This window comes from Mirounga leonina, unplaced genomic scaffold (genome assembly GCF_011800145.1).
Source record: "Mirounga leonina isolate KUSES-001 unplaced genomic scaffold, KU_Mleo_1.0 Mir_99, whole genome shotgun sequence".
NCBI lineage: Eukaryota > Metazoa > Chordata > Mammalia > Carnivora > Phocidae > Mirounga > Mirounga leonina.
Genome location: NW_023270971.1, coordinates 7,083,879 through 7,107,464, shown reverse-complemented (window position 1 = coordinate 7,107,464; position 23,586 = coordinate 7,083,879). Strand labels below are relative to the sequence as shown.

General features: G+C 50.8%; 1 protein-coding gene across 2 annotated transcripts; it reads left to right on the top strand.

Moving 5' to 3' along the window:
* Positions 1–571: 571 nt before the first annotated feature.
* Positions 572–23,368, top strand: LOC118006781 (SPARC). 2 transcript variants are annotated; one of them, XM_034999548.1, is made up of 10 exons: positions 572–679; positions 10,593–10,662; positions 11,933–11,995; positions 12,617–12,704; positions 14,187–14,308; positions 16,296–16,416; positions 18,291–18,424; positions 19,101–19,249; positions 21,554–21,702; positions 22,168–23,368. In XM_034999548.1, exons 2-10 carry the CDS (start codon positions 10,606–10,608, stop codon positions 22,194–22,196), a joined length of 912 nt encoding a protein of 303 aa, XP_034855439.1. In that variant the 5' UTR covers positions 572–679; positions 10,593–10,605; the 3' UTR covers positions 22,197–23,368. The 2 variants fall into 2 exon arrangements, with proteins under 2 accessions (XP_034855439.1, XP_034855438.1); XM_034999547.1 differs by having other exon boundaries at positions 11,930–11,995.
* Positions 23,369–23,586: the final 218 nt, after the last annotated feature.

The window sequence follows — 23,586 nt, the reverse complement described above, 5'->3', positions numbered from 1 at the left end:
GACTCCCCAGCTAGAAAGCAAATCTCTTATATGTCTATGCGTGGTGCAACTAGAATCAGAGTTGTTATTTTTGGATCATATCCGCCCTCATCAGCGATGATGCCACCAGAGGAGGCTTCTGTCTGTACAGAGGTGAGGCTTGGCTTTGCCTTTGTCACAGATACGGTCCCCTCGAATTGGCAATGCCCTCCTCCACATTGCCTCATCTTGTAAAGATCACTGGTCAGGAAGTCAGGACCCTTGGGCCCGGCTCTGCCCCTGGGGGCCTTTGGGTAATCGCTTGCCCCTTCCAAGCCTCAGTTCCCGTCTGAACAAGGAGGAAGTGGTTCCCCATGATTCCTGTGGACCCTTCCAGCCCTGGTGCTCCGCGAGTAGTCTGTGTAGGGAGCAGCCCCAGAACCCATGAGGCAGACGGGGTTGAGGAGTCTGGTCAGGACAGCCCACCACAAGGAGAGGAGGAGAGAAATGCAAGACCTAGCCGGCTGCGGCGGTGGGGAGAAGGGGGAGGGGGAGAAGGAGGAGACAGAGGAGGAGGAGGAGGGCCCGAGGGGTGGAGGGGAGACAGACCCAGCCCAGAGCTCCGACTGGTTTCCTGTTGGCCGGCTCTAAACCGTCCGCATTCCCGCAGACCTTCACACTGTCCGGAACGCACTCCGCCAGCCACCCGCCTGCCGCCGAGGTACGCACGCCCCCTGCCCAGCCTTTCCCTCTCTGGTCGCTCCACCCCGACCCCCTAGTTCCCTCCTGCAGTGTGTTACAGAAAGAGGAGCTGTGCTGGGGAGGTCTCTGGGTCAGGGACCGGTGCGCATCTCTTCGGGCTCCGTCCGCGCTCCTCCCGCTAAGGGCAGGAGCCACGGACTCACTGCCTGTTGCTTTTCAGGTGGTGTAACTTGGTCTCCCTTTTTGGTTTGCAGAAAATAATCTCACTGTGTCTTTGGGGGAGTGCTTTCTCTGTGTGTGTGTGTGTCTCTCTCTGTGCCTGCCTCTCTGGTTTCAGAGGCTGCCGGCTTCTCCGCTGTGCTCCCTTCGCAAATGTGGCAGCCTGCTTTCCTAGGAATCTGATCTGCTCACAGCTGCACGGGGCTGGCTGGCAGCCACGGTCTGTTCTGCTCCCCATTCCAGGAGAAGACTCTTCCTAGACTTGGTTTTCGGTCAGGGGTTCTGTTTTCCAAAAGGAACTTTGCATGAATGATAAATTCATCTCTGGAAGGCAAATGGAGGGTCTCTACCTGGAATCAGTACCTCTGGGAAGGCGCCTGTTTCCCTGGAATTCTCCCCCACTGACCCCTCCCCCCCTCAACACACGCACTCTGAAATAGCACCGTCAGACTCCTGGGTTAGGCATTGTTCCCATCCTGGGCTGCCGGGGTGTAAGCACGGGAACTCACTGGCCGTAGCCCTTAGTGTACGTGGATCTGAAGACCTCAGACATTTGATATCATCCAACCAAGCCTCTGGGTCCTCTGGGAGGCTGGGTGTGGTGGAGGATGTTCCAGGAAAGGGAGAAGGGGGGAAGGCAGGCCAGAGAGACTCCCAGGGCAACCTTCTCACACCTCCTTGTTTAGAAAGCCCAAACTCTACACGGAGATGGTGGTCTAGCCTTTTAGGATGTTAAGTCCTCTTTGGACACACTCTTTCCTGTCTTTACCTTCCTTGGCTCCATTGGCCAGTTGGTGAGTGGACTTCTGGGGTCTGAGGGACACCAAGGGAAAAGGGGGCACTGAGATGAGGCATGTCTTCAAGGAAGCCCAGTCTGCCCAAGAGAGAACAGAGAGGCACACATTTTCCTCCAGAAAGGACAGCATTCTACAGAGAACACAGGGAGAATGTTCTTACCAGCGATTCTCTAGGGTTAAATTTCTGTCTTCTCCACCTGCTGATGGGAGAGTGAGAAGCAAATAAGAAGTAGGTTGGCAGACTTAAGCACACATTCTGTGTGCTGTCTTAGGTAAGTAAGTCCTTTGGACTTAGTTTCCTTATCTGTAAACTAAGAAGGTTGGACTTGATGGTCTTTGGGGAGCCTGACATCATCTGAAACTTTCAAGGGAAAGTCTTTTAAACCAGAATCCACAGACTGGCCTATGAATGGGCTTTAAGACATCTGCAAGCCACTTAAAATTTTATGTATAGTAGTAGTGGTAGTAGTGGGGTGTGTGTGTGTGTGTGTGTGTGTGTGTGTGTGAGAGAGAGAGAGAGAGAGGAGAACAAGAGGTATTCACAGCCTTTAGTCTTAAGATATACTCAAATGGATGTACTACTTCCCAAAGAGCCAGAGGGCATGATGATGTGGAAAATGGAGTGTGGGACTGGGAGCAGATGTATATTTGCAGGAGGATAAACAATTTTGAAAGGGAGTGGTTGGGGGAAGAGAGGGTTAACTCACAGTGCTCAGCTGCCACATCGACAAAGCTCAAAGCAGAGGGAGGGGGGAGGAGGGAGGGGGGAGGGGAAGGGGGAGGGGGGAGGGGGAAGGGGTGCCTGGAGAAGGAATCAACTTTTGAAACTTTCTCCAAGTCCCACCCACAGAAAGGCTCTTCTTTGCCATGACTCATTCTGGGAGGAATGTGAGTTGCCACGGTAACCTTTTTTCAGGGTCTCTGCCTGCTGGCTGGGAGGGGACATTGAAACACTCAGAACATCAGGCTCAGTCTGAATGTCCCCCACCCCACTCACTCCCCAAATATCAGGACAGCAAACTCTAGGTCCTGTCCTGCTGATCTCCCAGGATCGCGGGGCAGCTGTGGGGCCGTGATGAGCCTCCCTGCGCCGGTGTTTGAAGACCAGAGTTTTAGTTGCACGGCTGTTCAGGAGGTGCCCTTTGACCTTGAACTAATAGATTCTCCGTTCTGAGCCCCAGTTTATTCCTTGGTTAAAGAGCAATAACAATGGTCACTTCGAGGCGGTACGGTGTGGAAGAAATGGGATGATACACAGGAAGCACTTGGTACATTGTGGCCCCCCAACCCCCCAAGCGGTGGATTTTTAGAACCGATAAACATGGTATCCAAAGACTTGGTGAAATCATTTCCATCTTTTTTGTCTGGCAGCTCTGTCATCTTGGGGTTTGTATATAACTTCTCTTTATTAAAAGTGCTAATAGGCACATTTAAACAAAATAAGTGTTTAAATCCATTTTGATTTGGGCACCTTTGTATTTCCCAAGAGTGTTGTATCCTCCAGTGTGAAAAGAGCATTGGCCAAGGCGATGGTAGAGGCGAGTCATAACTCACACTGAGTGACAGTGGGTAAGACCCTTCCCCTCTCTGGGCCTCCTTTTCCTAATCTGTTAAATGGGGAATCTAGATGGTCTCCAGGGGCCCTTCTAGGTCTGAAGTCCTGCGAACCTAAATCCCAGAGATTGCTTTCATGAGAAGAAATAACTGGCCTACGTTTTTAACCTCCTCCGTGCCCCTAGTTGGAAAGGAAACAAGAGAGGAGGGGCTAAGGGATCTTGGGTTGTGTAACAGTCCTGCTAAAATCTTTATCCCTCTGTAGAGACTTGTCAACCAAGAGCATGGCTGGGGTTTGCTATTTACAAGAGCAGCTTTCCTTGCTGAAAATAAGCTATAAATAGGAAAGGATGGTGGAGAAAAGGCAAAGGATGGTGGAGAAAAGGCAAGAACTCAGGATGTGAGGTAAATGGGAGACTATCTGGCTTTCGAGGTTATTTAGATAGGTAGCCAAATGTGCAGAGATCAAAAGGGACAGACACAAACCCACAAGGATGTAGACTGTAAACATCGATTTTACCAACAGGCACCCACTGGCACAGCTAAAAATAAATGCCGCCAAACGTGCGCCAGTCCAGAGGGTCACGCCCTCACACATCTCCCCCTGAGCCGTTCGTTGACTCACAGACAAGTTCCAGGTATACAACTCGATGCACATACAAACCCTGGCGCTGACTTACCCGGGCCCCAACAGACAGATGCTGAGCCAGGTGGACACTCAAAAGACCCCTACATGGCTTCACGTAGAGGTCCTCAAGGCCAGAGGTCCCCGTGATAGACACACTGCCAGGCAGTGCAGACGGGACTGCCGTTCGTAGCCGCACACGAATGTGCACATCCCCCAGACATGACTACAGGTTACAAAGAGGAGGCAGACGCGTCGTACACATCCACGACCAAATCACTGGTGGTGCTTTACAGGCAGAGAAACGGAGGATCAGAGAGGGAGGATAGTCACCGAAGGTCACACAGCCAACTGATGTCTGTGCCTAACTTCCAGATGTTCAGACCTGTCCAAATGTTCACTTTTTTTTCCTTTTTTTTGTTGGTTTTCATCTGGTCACTTTGGTTTCATGCCCGTACACCTCCTTCTGAAGGCACCAAGCCCTATGGATGATCAGTGATACCAGTACTTTCTCTCTCTTGGCTGGCCAGTGTGGCCTTTGCCATGAGGGCAGCACGAAGGGCTAATAGTGGCTGCTTCCCCCCCTCCTCACTTCACCCGTCTTTAAAGGAGGAAAGAGAGGGCTGGAGCTGAGCCTTCAGCCGAACCGGGGGATTAATGAAGCTTCTGCCTTTTCTCTGCAGCACAGAGCCTGGATCCTGACCCCAACCCTGAACTCAGGGATGGCTGGGCTGGGCAGAGCCAGAGCCAGCAAGCAGTGACTTGGCAGAATTATTTAGAAAAGCAGTCTCCTCTTATCCAGGAGGAAGAGATGTCTTAGACAGGAAATTAGCTCTACCCTCACTCTCAAGACATAGAGCTTGGTGTCTCTAGAGAAAAAAATATGGATGGAGATACCAACTCTGTCCAGAACTGGGTTCTTTCGGAAACTTGATATTAACCTATCTCATCTGGGGATCCCTCTGGGTCATCTTATGTTAGTCATGGCGTTAGGATCCCAGACTGATCAGATGGAAAAAGAAACAGGGCAAAACAAGGTGAACATCTGGATGTTTCTGAACATCTGGAAGTTTAGTGTCGCTACCAGCCTGCTATGTGACCCTCGAGTGAGTTATTTTCCCTCTCTGAGCCTCAATTCCTCAAAATCAGAAGCATGGCAAAGAGGTTTCGCGTGGCTTGACGACACCAGTCGTTGGTAGCGGCTGCCAGAAGAACTGTGTTCAAGATTCAGATGCCTCCCTGCCCTTTAGGGGGAAGGGTCATGTGATCGATTAGTAATGTCTGCCACATGCACTGCAGGAGCAGGTGGACACATTTTCACCATGTATTTGCTATCTTTGGTATGTGACAGCCTGCATTCTGATGTTCTTTCTCAGCCCCTCCTTTTGTGGTCACCCCCACGCAGCAGTGGCCCGTAGAGGGAGCCAAGGAGGAAAGCCTGAAGCTCCACCCTGGGCCTCTCCTAACCACCATGAAAGAGCGAAACGTGGCATCTTAGATGACTTTGTGGAACCTTAGTTAGGCTGATTCTAGTCCCGAACTCCAGGGCTGCTTTGGAGTTGCCCCAGAACCTCTTCACTCCTAGGCTTGAGCACCCATAACACCCTCAAAGTTTCCCTTAGCTTCTTCCCTTCCAGCAAGAAATATTAAAATTGGAAGCAGAGTCAAGGGACAGGTTGGGAGGGATGATACTCTGAAAGGCTTCTACCTGAGCCGACTTAGAAAGCCAGGGCTGAAAGAAACCTCAGGGACCACCTTGCCCCGGGATTTTCAAAGTGTGTTCATAGGAGACCCCAGAGATGCTCCAGGGCATCTCAGCGGTGTCTGAGTGTGGAGGACTTTCAGCCCTCATCTCAACTCCCCTTGTACCTGCTTTTGTTTTTTGTTTTTAATTTCAAGCTGATTCATTGAACAGATTATAATGAACTCATGTTTCAACAAATGGGAAAGGCTTTTAGCTACTTCAAATATTGGACTCCGCAGAAGACCTCATTGACAGAGAGGGCTTACATACTTTTGACCACCACTGGTCTGAAACAACCTCCTCATTGTGCAGATGAGCAGGGCCAGGTGTGGTCCGGGGAGGAGAGGAGCCTTCCCTAAGTTTGCACAGTGAGCTGGGAGCAGCGTTGCCAAGACTGCATCCCAGGACTGCCGACGTCCATGTCACGAGACCACCTCCGAGGGGCTGTGCTTGTTCCCCGGCGAGTCCAAGGGTGGCCGAACTGGCTGCGGTGGCGCCTCTCTGGCCTGGCTCACAGAGGGGGTTCCTTTATTAGCCTCCAGACTTGTTTTTCTCTTTTTGGGCTTGTTTACCAGGAACGTGTGTTTTTGGAACCCTTGTTTCCAAGCCAAACAGTGGGAGAGAGATGCTTGGTGTGCGTCAGCAGCCTAACTAAGAGGCCAGCCCGGGCCCCAGCCTTCGTCACTGTGTTCTCTGGAGGCTGGGCTGGTGTCCCCTTGTCCAAGAGGAGCAATGTCTCCTTTGTTCCACCCCAACACCCTTTCTCCCTGGGCCACAGACAAAGAGCCAGGATTCTTGCCCTGGATTCTTGAGGGGGATGGAGATTCTGGGATCAGCGGATTTTAAGATGCTCTTCCAAACAACACTGCTTACTTCTTGTATTCTCTCATATAAATCACCCAAGAGCCTTTCAAGGTAGGTGTATTATTTCCATTTTACAGATGGAGAAATGAATTGAGGCCCAGAGTGGGAGAGTCACTTTCTGAAGGTCACACATTTGCTAAGTGGCAGAGCTAGGATTTGAGCCTGGACGTTCCGTCTGCGGAGCCCACGTGCTTGCCTTTCTGCTACATTGCATAACCACTCTTCCTGACCACTGGTTACCTTTATAACCACTCTGATGTGGTAGCCACTAGCCACATGTGGCTACTTAAATTTAAATTAAGTAAAATGAAATCTAATTAAAAATTCAGTTAATTTACACTAGCAATATTTCAAGTGTTCGGCAACCACATGTGGCCAGTAGCTATCATACTGGACGAGGCAGATAATAGAATAAATTCATCATCTCCAAAGGGTTCTATGAGACTGCACTGCTCCATAAACCACTTTCTACCCAAATCAGATTTGATGATTACAACTCAGATCCTGTGCTTCCCGTTCTTAAGAGCCCATGATTCCAAGACTCAAAATCTATAAAATTCCATGAGTCTGAGATTTCCCTCAGTTGTGACATTCAGGGACTTTTCAGTGTCCAGGGAGAGCCCAAAGGAGGCCCTTTATATTTTGAGGGAGATGAACTGGGGGGCTGGCTGTACTTTTCCATCCCCAGAGTCTTTCTAAAGAGAGAGAAGTGACCTCGGCTTCGGGTCCTGCTGGCAGCCAAGGACGGGTTTTCAGCTGTCTCCAGAGCAAATAAAGGCAAAGGGAAGGGACTTGATGTACGGAACAGGGGGAGGAGGTGGCGGTGGGGTGGGGGTAAGCAGTGTCTGCCTTTGATGACCACCAAGCCAAGGGAAACACACCCCGTGTTCCTGCCCTGGCCCAGGCTGCTTTCCCTGCACCTCGGGCCAGTTCACAGCCCAACTGGGCTCTATTCAGGTGAGCACCTGGGAGGGATCAGCTGCCAAGAGAAACTGTGTGAGATGAAGAGCTGGCCCGTGGTGGAACTGGGCTGCCCGGGGCCTCATTCAGCCCTGCCGCTCACTCGCTGGGTCTCTTGGAAGGTTTCCTCCCCTCTCTGGGCCTCAGTCTTCTCACCTGCACTATGGGACCGCAAGACACGCCTTGAGCCTCCAGTGGGATTCCTGATTGTCAAAACACTTTGGAAAGGATAGACACAGGCATCATCACAAACTAAAGAGATACAAAGGAAGGAGTTTTCATTTAATACTAGTCATTTCTACAAAGCTGTTGAGATTTTCACTGGGCATACCAGATTTAGGTTTGATTGGTGAAGGATGTGTTCTGAATGCTGGGGCTTGGCTCTGTGTTGTGACCTCCCTGGGGTTACTGTTGCCCCCCCCGAGCTGTGCAGGATGGGTGCCAGACCTGTTTCAGAGAGCTTCAGGGAGGGATCCAAGCATGTGTAGGAAGTACGGGTGTGCAGCTGTTACCCTTTCCTCTCATCCCATCATCTGGAGAGAAAGGCTTCTGGGACTGGTGATGGAGCACTGGGCACCGGGCAGAACCCCAGATTTGGAAAATAACTCTTTCTCTGAGATTTCGGGTCATTTTCTTAACACTGTCACCGCTTTTCTGCCTTTCTCTTCCACTCCCACGCCGGATGGAACACAGTCCCTGTTAGGCCCAACCCAACTCCACGCACGAGAAGGGAGTTTGTCAAGGCAGTTTGACTTGCAAGAGGCCTGAATATTGCAGTTTCCTGCTCTCAACTGCAGGCTCATCGGGAAAGTGGGACTAAGGGCCCTCCCGTGCCTTGTCTGCCAGTGTGTCAGAGCTTCCCAGGGGACAGCATGTATGTGGGGCCTTTAGACACCATGAGCACTACAAGATTTAGAATTATTTTTCAGTTCTGGCTGCAAAACCAGTGGCAGGAAGGGTGAGCGTGCCCCTGGGAAAGACGTGCAGGAAGGGGGCGGGGAGGCAGACAAAAAAGCTGACCAGAGCTGGTCAGAAGAAGGGGAGCACGGTCAGAGAGGGGAGCGTGGTTGCTCCGCTCAGATGAAGGACACGGACTCTGGAGATGTTGGTTTTCCTGGCTCTTTAACCGGAAGCTTATTACATTTCCAGTCCTAGCATGGACTAGTCAAGTCCATGACATGACTTCTGTCATTGGAGCTCAGACAACACCTTTTTGTGTTTCTAGCTACTGGTCTCACTCTGCCCCTTTGACTTCAAACAGTCTCAGGCAAGTCTTCCATTGATGCTTTCTCTTCTGTTCCATTCATAAAATCATAGGCCGGGGTTGTCTTGCTTGTATCTTCCAAATGGGAAAGCAAGCAGGGAGATTTTTCCACCTCTAGGCCTGGGAGGGAACAAGCATACAACTGTGTGGGGCAGGAGCATTCTACAGCTGCCTGCAAAGGGAAGACTGGAAGACTGGAGTCCTTTGGGAGCTGGAGCCAGGGTGACACAATGCCAGGCCCCTAGGCTGATTCCTCTAAATTTCTGTTTTATTTCAAACATATGCCATGAAATAGGAGGTGAGGTTTTGTGTCTATGTTAATACAACAAAGGGCCAGTATGAAGTCTGCTCTTCCTCTGCCTATTTCTGTTGTTCAACTACCGCAAGTGAAGAAGGGTCATACTACAGGTAATGACCAAGACCAGCATGTGCCTGCAACATTTTAAGGGCATTTCAAGAACCCAGCCTACAACCTTAAAGCTTACCTAGTCTAACCCTCACAATAATGGAAGTGGGGGACAAGTGATTTAACCAATATACCCAGATGGTTTTGAGGCAGATCAAGGACCCCTGGCATTTAATTCCAAGCCAAGTGTTGTTTTTTTTTCCATGATGCCAGGGTACCTCCAAGGTCCTTGGTTGGTTGAAAAGTCTTGGAAAGAACTGGGGATGATGAGCCCAATATAGAAGTTTGTGGGGGCAAAAGAGGGAAGACATGGCCACTGGTCACCTTGACTAAAAGCTGCTCAGGGGCCAAGGGAGCACTCTTTTGTTTTGTGTAGCCACAGGAGGAGGAACAGAGTAGACCAGAAGTTTGAGGGAGGCAAATTTAGATGCATACAAGGGAGCGCTTTCTAAAGGAAATAGAAGTCCATCTAGTGAGAACATGAAATAAAATGTCCCCACTATAGTTCCTCTGTGAGAGAAGGCATTTTGGCAATGAACCATCAGAGAAGATTCTGCTCCCAAATCCCTTTCAGTCATGAGATTTTTGGAGTGAAGAGCTCAGCATCTGGAGAGTGAGGTCTTAGCAGTGACCGGGGCAGGAGAATGTTCTAGATCTCAGCTAACATCCTTTAGCTGTGAAGGGGAAAGAGGAGAAAACATGAACACATGCAAGTATTTGGATAGTTTCCCTCCAGAGAAGTGCTGTCCCTCTGGGCAGAGCAGAGAAAAATGTGGCTACCCTCAAGTTTCCACTGGTCACACTCCGAGACTATTGTTCTTTGTTTTAGAAGGTGGATCTCATTGTCTCAAATTGACAGGAGGTTTCTGTCTATTAACTCCCCCCCTCCTTCTTTCAGACGGGGTAGGAAGGAGGAGGAAAAGGAAGAGGAGGAGGGTTAAGGGGATAAGAAAAAAAAAAAAAAAGAATCCTAGAACATCAGGGATTTAAGGGTCCTTGAAGATGATCTGCCTCAGTATCGCCCAGGCTTGACTAGTTAGCCAACCACCTTTGGTGAACCACTATTTAAAAACTTCAGTAAGTGTACTGACAAAAGAGACTTTATATCTTTACCATATGTGGAAAAATCTTTGTCTTTTGTCATAAATGGAAGGAAACTATAAAAATAAACACAAAAAAGACAAAACAACTTCGCTGAATTCCAGCTGGATATAGTTTCCTGTGGAGGCTCTGAGCCAGAGGCCTGCTCTCTGTTACAAGGAGATAGATAAGTGCTAGAAAGGTATTAAAGACATCTTAGCACCAAACTGAGGCTTTTTCTTCATATAGTTGGGATTGGAAGAGAATTGAGTAGAAGCAAATTTCTCTCTCATCTTTCACTATAACTTAACATGCACCATCTAAAATTACCTCGCATATCACAGGAATTCAGTGTCAGAAGGAGCTCTCCATCAAGAAGCCCCCCACTCACTCACCTCTCAATCTTTGTCCCCTCACAGGGTTCCCAGCACCATGAGGGCCTGGATCTTCTTTCTCCTTTGCCTGGCCGGGAAGGCCTTGGCAGCCCCTGTAAGTACCCAAAGAGCATATCTGCTCGGTCTTCCTTCCACCACCAGCTCAGTGGCATCTAATCTGCTGGCCTTGGATGCTTGGAGGGGTCAGGGACGTCCCTATCTCATTATTTTACTTATTTTTAAAAAAGATTGTTTCTTACACTAATAAGCACAGGAGAAAAATTAAGATGAGGACCACTGGATGGAGAGTCTGGGGAAGAGAGATTTCCATGTAAGGAGAAAGTGAACAGAGAGGGCTGGTTAGTTTCCAAATCAGTGAGGGCTATTTGGTTGCAAGCAATAGGCTCCAATCTGGCCAAATTAGTGGGAGAAAGGAGACAGGGGCAAATTATAAAATCAAAGGTGTTGGGGAGGACTGGAAAAGGGCAGGTTCAGGATCTGGGAGGTAAGAACAAACAGACCGTCTTGGAGATGCAGCCATCTGAATAGATCTGCTCCAGCAGTTTCACATCTTGAGAAAACGTGCCAAGAAGATTTAAAAACAATTCAAGGACACCGATTTGGTTGAGCTTGGGTCCTGGCCCTGCTTCTTGGCCAGGGGAGTGTGGAGCACACTGACCGTCCCTCCAAGACTTGCATGCAGGGGGCCAGTAGTGGTCATCCAAAGCTAAGCCGGAAGCCATTACCGGAAGAGGGAGGAAGTAGCATGCTGCCGACCGACCGTTTCTCCCAACCCCTGATTCCCTCATCCTCTCTCCACTAGGAGGTGTGAATGGTGGTAGACTCTGGCAGGTAGATTCTGCCAAAAGATTGGGCAGGGTTAGCATTACTTTTAGAAGCAGCCCCAGCCAGCCAGGCACCTCAAACTTGTATGTTATCTTGCTTCTTCTTACTCCCAAGTTGACATGGCAAGAAGGAATCACAAAATCACAATAATAATATACTTGTGGGAAAGATAACGACATCTGTTAACATGCATGATGTTCCTGCCCCATTGGTCTCTGTTTTCCCACTCTAAACTGAAAGGAGTTCATCTGCATCAGTGGTTTTCAGATTCATAGGAGTTCAAGGCAATGGAAATGCTTTTCTAAGCTAAATCTTCGATAGACGCCCCAGATATAAAATATAGAAATGGGGGTGCTTCAGAGTTCCATAGGACCCCTGTGTGTGGCTTATCTTTTGCCCTCATCACCCCACCCATGGCAGTCCCTGAGGCACAGCCTTGGGGATTTCTAGGGAGCTGCTCTCCTAGCTCCCCTGGCTGGAGGCGCTTCAAGCTGGCCTTGGCCTTGACCTCTCTGAACTCCATTTTCTCTTTCCAGCAGCAACAGGAAGCCCTGCCTGATGAGACAGAGGTGGTAGAGGAAACCGTGGCTGAGGTGGCAGAGGTAGGTGGGTGGGGAGCCCAGACCTCCACATTCATTCCCTGGAGAAACCTGATGGGTGCTGTGGGGTCTCGACCCTGGAGCGGGGCATTTGCCCCTTCCCATGGGCACATGCAGCATTTTGGCATTTTGGCAGACAAGTCCTCCATGGATGCTTTCTCTTCTGTTCCACTCATAAAATCATAGACGTGAATCCTGTATGTCCCCCAATCCTGACACATTCCTGAATGCTTCCCAAACCTTCCATGGCACCCTAGAGTTAGGAACTATGATTTTGAAATTTTTTATTTTTAAGCTGCAGGACAATTTTTCTTAGGTGATCACCCACAGTCTCCCCATACGTTAAACATAAAGGGGAAGCTGCTGTGGTATGGCTGGTGGGGTGGCAGGCTTGGTACCCCTCCTGTCCCAACACCCCTGGTGGCCTCTGCATCTTGGTGGGCCTGTATAAGTCCATGTAAATTCTGGACCCTGGGGGGCATTTGTGCGCCCTGCGCCTTGGGCCTGACACACCTTTCCAGCTTGTCTCTCCTCTTGTGGGACCTGAAGCTCCAGGCAAGTCCCCTCCAGTGTTTACCCCTGAGGGTAGGAACCATTTGACTCACCCTTCTCCCTCCACCCCAGGGACCTGTGGGAGCCAACCCCGTGCAGGTGGAAGTAGGAGAATTTGATGAAGGTGCTGAGGAAACTGAAGAGGAGGTGGTGGCTGAAAGTAGGTCCCTTTCTTGTGTCTTGTCATATCCAGTCTTTGCCCTCTGCCGTTTGAGCCTGGGGCATGGGGACAGCCTACGTGAGCTTCCTTCCTAAGGAAATTCAGGGTGGGCTCCTCCCTGCAGGGTGGGCTGTGGAGGAGAAACAGTGTTGACTTGGAAGTTGGAAATCTTCTCTGGAATCTGGGCATGATCTATGTATAGCCAGGCTGTCTATGCTCTGAGTGTCAGGAAGGGATGTTCCCAAGGTGGAAATGGCCTTCTCCCCTCACAGCTATTTGCCCTGATGCCAAAGTTGGGTTTCATGTTCCCACAGAGGTCACAGGTCCCATGTGGTCACTGCGCTCCTAGACGACCTCTGTCTCAGCCCATGCCCCAAGTGGGTGCAGACCTGAAGGGACTCCAGGAGTTTCCACACACATTAGCTTATTTGATCTGCATACAGCTGCAAGGAAATAAGGCCTGGGAACCTGATAGAGCTCATATAATGCTACGCTTGGAGTAGGTGCCAGAAAGAGAGAAATGTCCTAGGGCCTCCGCCTCCAGCCCACTGTGCTGGCATCTCCATCCCATACAGTGGAGAGGCATCATACCCAAGGGGTTAACAGCATGGACTTGGGAGGCAAAGACACCTAGGTTTGCCTCTAAACTCGTTGACTCCCGCTGAGAATGCCCTCCGACAGCCTACTTAGCTCCTCTGAGCCCAGCTTCCTCATCTCTAACACAGGACTGATGCAGACGGTAGACCCTCACCCCACGGCTGGAGGGTTATGAGATGAGGCACAAGAGCACTTGGCCCAGTGCCTGGCAGGGCAGGCGTCCAATAAAGAATGACTCAAATACCCCACATCATGCATCAGGAGGAAACGGCCAGATTGAGCTGTCATCCCGAGGGCATAGAGTTTTTGTTGGAGCAGAGGGGCATCTACAGAGTCCGTTCCTTCCCTCCTCCAGGCCCACCCTCATCCGGTGTTTACCAGACACAGCTGGGCTCTATTGTTCGGCGTGGGCCCCAGGGCACTTCTCCCTTTTCCTTTACAGCCACTCAAGTCTGTTTTGCTTGGCCTCACGGCTCCCTGGCTCCCTGACAACAGCCGATTTTCCAAGTCATTCTAGAAAGTTTATTTTATTTATTTATTTTTGAAAGTTTATTTTATGATCCAAAAATGCCTCACTATCACTGAGGAACAGAGAGCTGAAAACACAGTGATTGCTTCAATCCTCAAGGGAGTTATATGGTATCCAGTGCTTCTGGGTCCCAGATTAAGCCTGTAGCTCCCCAAAATGTGCCTGACCCTGACCTCACACTGAATCTCTCATCCCCAGACTGAGCCAATTTCTCCCTTAAGCGCCAACTGCTGGGCTCAGCAGAAGAGACAGGAGGACTCAGGGCTGCCCAGAGCGAGGAGTTCTGCCCAAGGATCCATCTGGGTGGGTTGGGGTGGACCCGGCGGTGCTAACTACATACCCTTGTACTCTACCAGACCCCTGCCAGAACCACCACTGCAAACATGGCAAAGTGTGTGAACTGGATGAGAACAACACTCCCATGTGCGTGTGCCAGGACCCTACCAGCTGCCCTGCCCCCATTGGCGAGTTTGAGAAGGTAAGGGCAGGGGGCTGGGGGCTTGGGCCCTTGCAAACATGGGGGGTGGCTGCCCAGAACACTGGTGGCTCGTGGCTCTATGGGGCAGCTCCAGTCTCAAAAGTCCCCTTGCTAGATAGTCATGGCAGGAAAGTGGAGGTAAGGCTCTGCCCGTCACTGGGTCCCTCCAGCAACCAGCAAGAATTTATTCGGCACCAGCAGGTTCCCAGCTCCACACCAGATCCAGAAAGGAATACATCAAGAACATCAGACACTGAGATAGGGGCTTTCTCGGCTTGGGAGCAGCCTAGCAAAGCATCAGGTCCAAAAATATGGGTTCTGGGCTCAGACTGAAGTTGATTTCAAACCCCATCTCTGCCCTTGTTATCTGTGAGATCTTTGCCGAGTGCAGAACCTTTCCAAGTCTCAGCTTTCTCATCTCTAAAGTGGGGATAGAAATAGTCTTTATTTCTTAGGACTTTTGTGGGGATTTGTTAGGTAGTACTTAGTACTCAGTACCCAATATATGCTATTTATTTATTTATTTTTAAGATTTTATTTACTTGAGAGAGAGAGAGAGCATGAGCGGGGGGCGACAGAGGGAGAAGCAGACTCCTCACTGAGTGGGGAGCCCAACGCGGGGCTCGATCCCAGGACCCTGGGATCATGACCTGAGTTGAAGGCAGACGCTTAACCAACTGAGCCACCCAGGTGCCCCCCAATATATGCTATTTAGAAAAAAATCTTTCAAACCCATCCATTCTTCATCCAACCATCCATCCATCCATCTGTGCAGTTATTTATTGAGTGCCCGCTCATGACCACCAATGTGCTAGTCATGACCTAGCTCAGGACAGAAAATCTGGGATTAGCATTGTTCCCACAACCTCCTGTCTGGGTTCTCCATCTTTAGTCTCTCCCCAATACAACTTCTCCCCTGGGTTCCAAATTTTAGCATCATTGTCAACTCTTCCCTCCTCCTTATCCCTTTACCCCCATCCCACTGGTCACCAGTTCCCATCAACTCTCCCTTTGCAGTGATATATAAGCAATTCTAAGGAAGTATGTACAGGAGGTGTGACATAAGGCTCCCTGCCTCCTAACACAGATACTTACTGCCACTGTCCTTGTTCAGCCCTCGGCACCTCTGCTTGGCCACCCCCACGTACAGAGATTCATTAGGAGGACTCACATGACTCAATGTAGGGTTGTACTCACAGCGAAGACTTATTACAGTGACATGTTAAAGATACACAGCTAAATAATAATGGAACAAGACATAGGGAGAGTCTGGAAGAATCCAGGTACAGCCTTGCTTACTTTCTCCACCTGCATGAGGGGTCTCACAAAATGCAGTCTTTCCCCAGCTACGGAGATGCAGCCACATGTGAGCAATGTTTCTGCTCAAGTAAGCCCATTAGCGACTTAGCACTCAAAGTTTTCATTGAGTGCTGCCTAGCACGTACTCAAATTCCAGACTCCCAGAAGGAAAGCAGACATTCAGCATAAACCGTGTTGTTTGTACAAGCAGTCTAGGCACAGTGAGGCGTTCTTATCATCTGTGGAAAGTTTTATAGCGGCGCAGGGACTTGTTTACCGGCCAAGTTCCCAGATGCCAGCCAAGGGCCAGCATCGCAAGCAGGCCTTTCTAAGCATAACAATCCCAGCTTGCTGTGTTAACTTTCCCCTGTACACTCTGCTTTTTTGCCATCCCCATCTTTAATTCATCCTTTCCAGAGATGCCAGGTTTGTTTTCCCCTATCTCAGCCGGGTTCAGTCATACCTCTACTCAGAGACCAACAGAGGCTCTCAGCAGGGGCTGAACATTGGTCTGGGAGCCCCAAGAGTGGGTTCTTCTTGCAGCCCCACCACTAACTCCCTGTGTGATCTTGGGCTAATCACATTCCTTGTTGGCCCTTTGTGTCCCCATCTCTGAAATGGGCAAAGACGGTGGTACCAGCGACGGGCTTTGGGAATGAAGGCGAGGTGCTCTATGCTTTGCCGACAGGTATGCAGCAATGACAACAAGACCTTCGACTCTTCCTGCCACTTCTTTGCCACCAAGTGCACCCTGGAGGGCACCAAGAAGGGCCACAAACTCCACCTGGACTACATTGGGCCTTGCAAATGTGAGTCTGTCCTTGGGCACTGCCAGCCCCCCAGCTCACAGAGAGAATGCTGAGCGGCTCTGCCGTCCCATGCTGTGTGACATCGGGCAAGTCTCTTCCCCTCTCTGAGCCTCTTAGGAGGGCTGCCGTTTACAAAATGAGAGGACTGTCTGTGAGGAGCTTCCTCTCAACTCTGCATTCAGGACACTTCCCAGGAAAGACTGAGCAGTTGTGGAAGCACAAGATCAGGGATTTTTAGAGCCTCTCACTAGCATCCAAGACAACTCATTCTTTTTCTTTAATGATGAGGATGTTCTTGTATAGGGCTAACCCACATCTTTACTGCTTCAACATTGTAAAGCAAAAATGATGTTCTATCTGGATCTATAAAGTGGTTTTTGTTTTTAATTAATTTACTCATTAATTAATTAAATTAATTTATTTAAGTAATCTCTACACCCAACATGGGGCCTGAAATCAAGGCCCTGAGATTAAGAGTCACGTGCTCCTCTGACTGATCCAGCCAGGCAGCCCTGGGCCTATAAAGTTTATTTTTAAAATATTTGAATTTGAATGCTTTAAGAGAGGGGGCATGCCTGCCAGTCCCCGTTAGGCCCTGTTACTCGGTGTTGCCGTATCCTTGGCCTTATCACTCCATCACATCCCTGTCTGTCTACTTAAGACATATGATTAACCGCCCTCTTCTAGAAACTTGGGAGTCAGGTGTCTGCGGGAAGGGAAGCCAGGATGCTGTCTAACTTTTTGTTAGTGATGCCAGGGCCAGATGCCACCGGCCCAGGTGCCTCCTTCAGCATTGGCCGTCTCCTTATCATTTGAAACACCCAAGGCCACATCCAGTCCTCCACGATAACACCCATGTTGTGTGTCTGGTACACTCTGGCACCAGGTGGCACTGGGGAGAGCCACTCACCTGCCTCGGGTGTGCAGAGTGCAGAACGGTGGAGGAGAAAAGCAGGTTCTCCTGTTGTCAGCCTCACTCTCCCAGTTACGGGGCCCAGGGTGTGAAATGAGAAGGCACAGGAAGGGGGCTGGGGGAGGAAGGTTGACAGGAATCTTTAGGCAGTGAGACTGAGGAATGTGCCAAGGGGACTTTTACCAAGTGGCTCTTGCTGTCCTCTGGGGCATATTGCTCCCTTGCTCCAACTCCTAGTGTGTCCCCCACAGATGCTCCCTTCCACTCCCCCGCTGGTGGTGGAGAAGGTAGTGGTCCTCAGAGGGGACTTTCCCTGGACTTAGGATGAGGGAAGGACAGGACTCTAAGCCCCGGGACAACCACATACCCTGGATGGTGGATGAGCTCTGATAATGTGGCCTTGAGCAAGCCCCTTCTCCCCATGCTGACCTTTAATAAGTCCAACAAGAGAGTGGACTTGGTCTGACATTCTGGGATTCTAAGTTCCAAAGATTAGGATGGAATCATTATCACGAAGAACGTTCTGGTGGATAAGCAGTCCTGACCTCCCCACCCCAGCTAAGCTGGGCCTATGGATAGATGTTATTCCTCAGCCTCGCAGCTTCGAACCCCTCCCAATGGTTGGCATCCCCGGCGTGGGACCTGGGCCTCTGCTTTCAGGCCCCATCATGCAGAGAGATGCAGGAGTCACCTCAGCAAGTCAGATCAGGTCAAGGGAAGAGCAGACATGTCTTTGTGTCTCCATTTGCAGAGCATTCTTCCCTCCACAGAATCTCCTGTGCTCACTGTGGTGTGAAGAAACTGGCCCAGAAAGGCTGAGCCACTCTCGGTGCCAAAGCCTCTGACTGAAACAGCTGTAGGAGGAGGCCCTGGGGTGGGAAGTGTGGTCTAGCCAGTATGTTGGCCCTCAGGCATGGAGAGTCCTGGTCTGTGCTGACAACTCTTGTGTTTTGGACCCTAGACATCCCCCCCTGCCTGGACTCCGAGCTGACTGAATTCCCCCTGCGCATGCGGGACTGGCTCAAGAACGTCCTGGTCACTCTGTATGAAAGGGACGAGGACAACAACCTTCTGACCGAGAAGCAGAAGCTGCGAGTAAGTGCGCTCTTTCCGGCCTGTCCCAGGGTCCCTGCCTGGCACTGAGCGAGATGGCTCCTGGCCCCGGGCTAGTCCCATTCCTAGAACTAGGCCCTCAAGGGTAAGCCTACACCCCTGCTCTGATGAGTGCCCTTATCCTGGGTGCTAGACACAGACTTCTCACTGCCTTTGGAGGCCAAGAGTATGCATTCACCCCTTAAAGACTCTGAGAAGTCCTGTAATGAAGATACCTGCTCACTTTGTTTAGCCCAGTGTCAAACAAAAGCGACAGAAACTGCCCTATTCCTTTTTCCTTCTGAGTCTGTGGATCTTAGACTTTACTAATCTATCAAGCACTTGGAGTACTGATAAAGTGCAGATTCCTGAGCCCTGCCTAGGGCCCTATAGAATCAGTGTCTCCATGAAACCAGGCCCAGGAAGCTGCATTTTAACCAACTCCCCAGATGAGTTTGATGGGGCGGCTCTGTGGAGATAGAATGCTTTGAGATCACCCCAGGCCTCTACTCCTGTGGATGAGAGGCTGGTATCCATGTCTGCCACTTCCTTCCCTCACTTTGAACCTTGGCCGTGGCTGGTCTCTTCTGGCTCTGGCCTACTGTCCGCGGTGGAGGGGCCCTGACTGGCCTGGACCATCTCCCCTGGACCCTTCGTCACATGGCGTCTGCTCCCACAGGTGAAGAAGATCCATGAGAACGAGAAGCGCCTGGAGGCCGGAGACCACCCCGTGGAGCTGCTGGCCCGGGACTTCGAGAAGAATTACAACATGTACATCTTCCCCGTGCACTGGCAGTTTGGCCAGCTGGACCAGCACCCCGTTGATGGGTAAGGCCTCCGGCCGGCAGGATCACAGGGGGCTGCTCTGGCTTGGCGCTGGAGTAGACGGCGTCACAGGTCAGGGCCGGTAGGCGCGCTGGGTCTGGCCAAAGACCTCTCAGCAGCCTCTGCTGCCCCCAGCCCCGGAGCCCACAGTCTGTGTGGGGGCCGAGGCGGGAAGGACCGGGCAGAGGAGAAAAGATGCACACCCGAGGGGAAGAAAGCCACAGTACATTTGCATGCCAGAAGAAGCGGACGTCGGCGGGAACTGAAAATCCCCCTGATCCCTGGGCTTGCTGGCCTTGGGTATCCATGAGTTGAGGGAGAGCAAGCTAGGAAGGATGCAGACTCCATGGCGTGGGGCAGCGGGGAGGGGACAGCCTGCATGCTCGCAGTCCTTCATTCAGCAAGCCCGGAGACCCCGCCCCAACCGGGCGAACCGGCCCGGGAGTTCTTAAAAAATCCACACAGCCAATCCCATCCTCATTGCAAGCCCTTGGTTTCATTGTTCTTGCCTCCAAATGAGTCCCGACGTGCCGTGCAACCCCACGGCCGAGCAGGCAGGCGGCTGTCAGCGAACGAACACTTACTGAGCATCTATTACCTGCTCAGTGCTATTCCAGGGCAGGGGATTTAACAGTAATCAGGGCTGGCACGGTCCCGGCCCCCAGGACGCTCACAATGTGATCTGCTGCTCACAATAGAAGGAAAAAGCGAAAAGGCCCCCAGAAGGCGCAGGTGGTGGCTTGCTGCATGGGAGGCCCCGTGGGGGTTGTCACAACCCTCACCGTAGCTTTCTGGTCTCCTCTTGCTGTGTGCTCTTGGAGGAGCATAGAAAGACGGGCCGCCCTGTTTATGTGCCTGGGGGAGCACACTCTGTACAGGGATGCTCCTCTCTGGAGGCTCACCCCTCGTTCTCGGTCCAGGCTCTGTGCCTGGAGCCCGTCCACCCTGTCTGTAACCCCCGGGGGCTGGGGTCTCCTGAGCTCTGGGAAACTCCTTGCAGTTTCTCTCCCAGGCTCATTCCATGGCTGGGATCCAACTGAGTCACTCGCTGTGGAGGGGGAAGGAAAAAGTCAGGGGGACATCTGGAGCTCAGGCTGAGCAACTGGATTCCACCAGGATGAAAGGACCAGGAGAGAGGCTTCCCACTGGGGCTACAGGGACTGTGCATCTGGGAAAGTGCTCCAGCCTAGGCCAGGAGATCCATCCGCCCCCTCTTCTTATCCCAGAGCTGCATGACCTTGCCTGAGTCCCTGCCCCCTTGGGACCTCAGTTTTCCCATCGATATACTATGTAAAGGGAGGGAGTATTCCTGTAAAGGGAACCAGAGTATTCCTTCTGGTTCAAACATGTTGTGATTACTTCCATGAGTTGGGTGGGGCGAGGGGGTCTGGGGATTAGAGAGAAAATTGGAATTGCAGTGCAGCCCCTTGGGGAAGAGTGTTTTCAGGAAAACTATTTGAGGGCTCTGGGAAATAAGGAAAAAATTCATACATGTGCTCTGGAGTCAAGGCTGGCTGGAGGAGCAGGAATGGAGGACAGTGGGAGAGAAATGAGAAGGCCTCTCTCTCGCACAGTATGATATACAAAAATTAAAGCTCTATGAAGGTTTTGGTTCTTTTCACTCTCCTGCCAATCCCATTTCTCCCCAGAAGGCAGCACTGTCATAATTTTGATGTATCTCTTTTTAGAGGTTTTTTTTTTTTAAAGAGAGAGAGTGGGGTAGGGCAGAGGGAGAGAGAGAATCTTAAGCAGGTTCCATGCCCAGCACGGAGCCCAATGTGGGGCTCGATCTCACAACCCTGAGATCCTGACCTGAGCTGAAATCAAGAGTCAGACGCTTAACCGACTGAGCCACCCAGGTGCCCTTAGACTCTTTTCTGTGCATTTGTAGCTACATAAATGTGTGTTCACCAGAAACACACATTGTGTTTTATGGCAGATTTTGAGCTACCAATGGCAGAATATTTTCTATTTTCTCTTTAAGTTTCTATGCCCCAATTCTCAGCCAATTAGGAAGCAGTTAAATGCATCAAGAGACCTTTGTTATGAATCCATGGGATCTCAGAACGGGAAGAGCTCTTAGACATTATGGTCAACTCTCCCTGCTTTGATGGAGGGGAAACTGAGGCTCAGAGTGGGCAGTGCCTGCTCTAAGTCACACAGCAGGTCAGTGGTACAGCAAGGGGGTAGACCGGGATCCTGGCTTCCTGTTCTGCTTTCACATCCCTTCCTTCTGCCCTGTGGGGCAGGCTCGCTCTCTCCTGTCTCTCCTGGAGTGTCCTTAGGCCCTCCCTCTCTCGCCTGCAGGTACCTGTCCCACACGGAGCTGGCCCCACTGCGTGCACCACTCATCCCCATGGAGCACTGCACCACCCGCTTCTTTGACACCTGTGACCTGGACCACGACAAGTACATCGCCCTGGACGAGTGGGCCGGTTGCTTTGGCATCAAGGAGCGTGAGTGTCTGAGCAAAGGGGCCACCATCCTCTCCCCAACTCCCCTCTGTTTTCTCTGTCATCTCTGTGTCCATCCTCTCTGCCCAGTTCTGCTTTCTGTGCCTAGTTAACTCCTTTTTGTGCTCTCCCTGTCTGGGCCGGCCTTGCTGTCTCAGGCAGTCTTGTTCATCTGCTTTCTCTTTACCTTCCTCAAGCATAGCGCTCAGTCTGTGCCTAGTGCTATTTTGGGAGCTGGCAGGCACCTAGAGAGGGGACAGGAAGTGTAACTTGGCAGCGTGTGTAAGTGACAGGAACAGACCAGGGGCAGGGAGACCAAGGTCCTCAGTCCCCAACTTCCTGGATGACCTTGGGCTGGTCCCCTGACCCTTGGCCCGGGGATGGGTGGGACCCACTGACTCCTGGGGAAGCGCATCTTCCTCCATACAGGGCTCATTTCTAATCCTGTTTTCTTGTCTTGCTTTGCAGAGGATATTGACAAGGATTTGGTGATCTAAATCCACACCTCCTTCCGCAGTACCAGATCTCCCTCTTTGATCTTCCCCTTCCTGTTTCCCCCAATGTTTAAAATGTTTGGATGGTTTGTTGTTCTGCCTGGGGACAAGGTGCTAATATAGATTTAAATGGATACATTAACGGTGCTAAAAATGGAAATTGTAACCCAAGTCATGACATTCTTAGTTGTAACACGGCTGCGGACGCCTCTTGCTCACCCACTAATAGTCTCACTTTTCTCTTGCCATTTGCTGTGCTGCCCCGTGTCCTAGTGGTGTATGGGTGGGAACTTTGATCTGCTCAAGTCTGCCTTCAACACATCCCGCATCTTCAGATTTTCTCTCCATTTCTCAGTTTGAAATTAATACTCACCAAGTTAGTCTTTGTGTTCATTTTATTTCAAGGTATTGGTTGCCAGGGGGTCATCCCCACATGGCCTGAAGGAGGGCAAAGGGAAGTAATAGGCACGTGATGCTGGCAAAGATGTTTCTGGGACAAGGGGACTAGTGGGAGAAAGCCCTGCAGAACCCGCCAGCCAGAACCACAGATAACAAGGCTGTCACCCAGAGAAAGGACCTGAGTCTGTGTTAGGAAAACGTATTAACTCTCACATAAGGCCAGTTCCTCACCATTCCCCACCCCCTCATCTTTCAGTGCCCTTTCTTTTCATGTTAGGCTGTTTGTCCAAACTTTTGGGAGCCAGGGTGGACCATCAGCACTCTGGAATCCACCAGGCCCCTGGAGGGTGGATCACCATACCCTGCAGGGCTTCTCCCCTCCTAGCTGTCTTTGGGGAATGCAGGACTGGGAGGCTGTTTCCACCGGGAAGGCCAAGGTCAAGAGCGAGGTGTAGAAAATTGTAAAGTAGAAAAAGTGGAGTTGGTGAATTGGTTTTGTTTTGTTTTGTTTTTTCACATTTGGATAGCTGTCACAAGAGGTCTTTCCCTTGGTTTCTAGCACGTTCCTCCTTTTCTCCCCCTCCCCACCTTTTTTCCTTCTATTAATCAAGAGAAACTTCAAAGTCAATGGGATGGTCAGATCTCACAGGCTGAGAACTTGTTCACCTCCAAGCATTTCATGAAAAAGCTGCTCCTTATTAATCGTGCAAACTCTCACCCCGACGTGGGGAGTTTGACAAATCTTTCAAAATAAAAAGTAACGACTTAGAAACTGCCTTCCTGAGTGATTTTGCATGTGTCTCAGTCTTAGACACCTCATTACCCTGACATGCAGACACAAGGATGGACGCGTCTACACACATCTGTACAACTGCAAACCCTGGCAAACACACTGCTTGGGTGCACACACTGTGTCTTTATACACGGGGGATGTATTTGTACGCAGGGAATGTATGGTTCCTATAAGCACAAGTTCTGCTTACTTTTAAGTTTT

What these genes read in the sequence shown, in the direction of transcription:
- LOC118006781 (XM_034999547.1), top strand. Translation starts at nt 10,606, where the DNA reads ATGAGGGCCTGGATCTTCTTTCTCCTTTGCCTGGCCGGGAAGGCCTTG. An exon ending in CCATTGGCGAGTTTGAGAAG is followed by an intron (nt 14,309 to 16,295) that starts GTAAGGGCAGGG and finishes CTTTGCCGACAG; the next exon opens with GTATGCAGCAATGACAACAA. An exon ending in CTACATTGGGCCTTGCAAAT is followed by an intron (nt 16,417 to 18,290) that starts GTGAGTCTGTCC and finishes TTTGGACCCTAG; the next exon opens with ACATCCCCCCCTGCCTGGAC.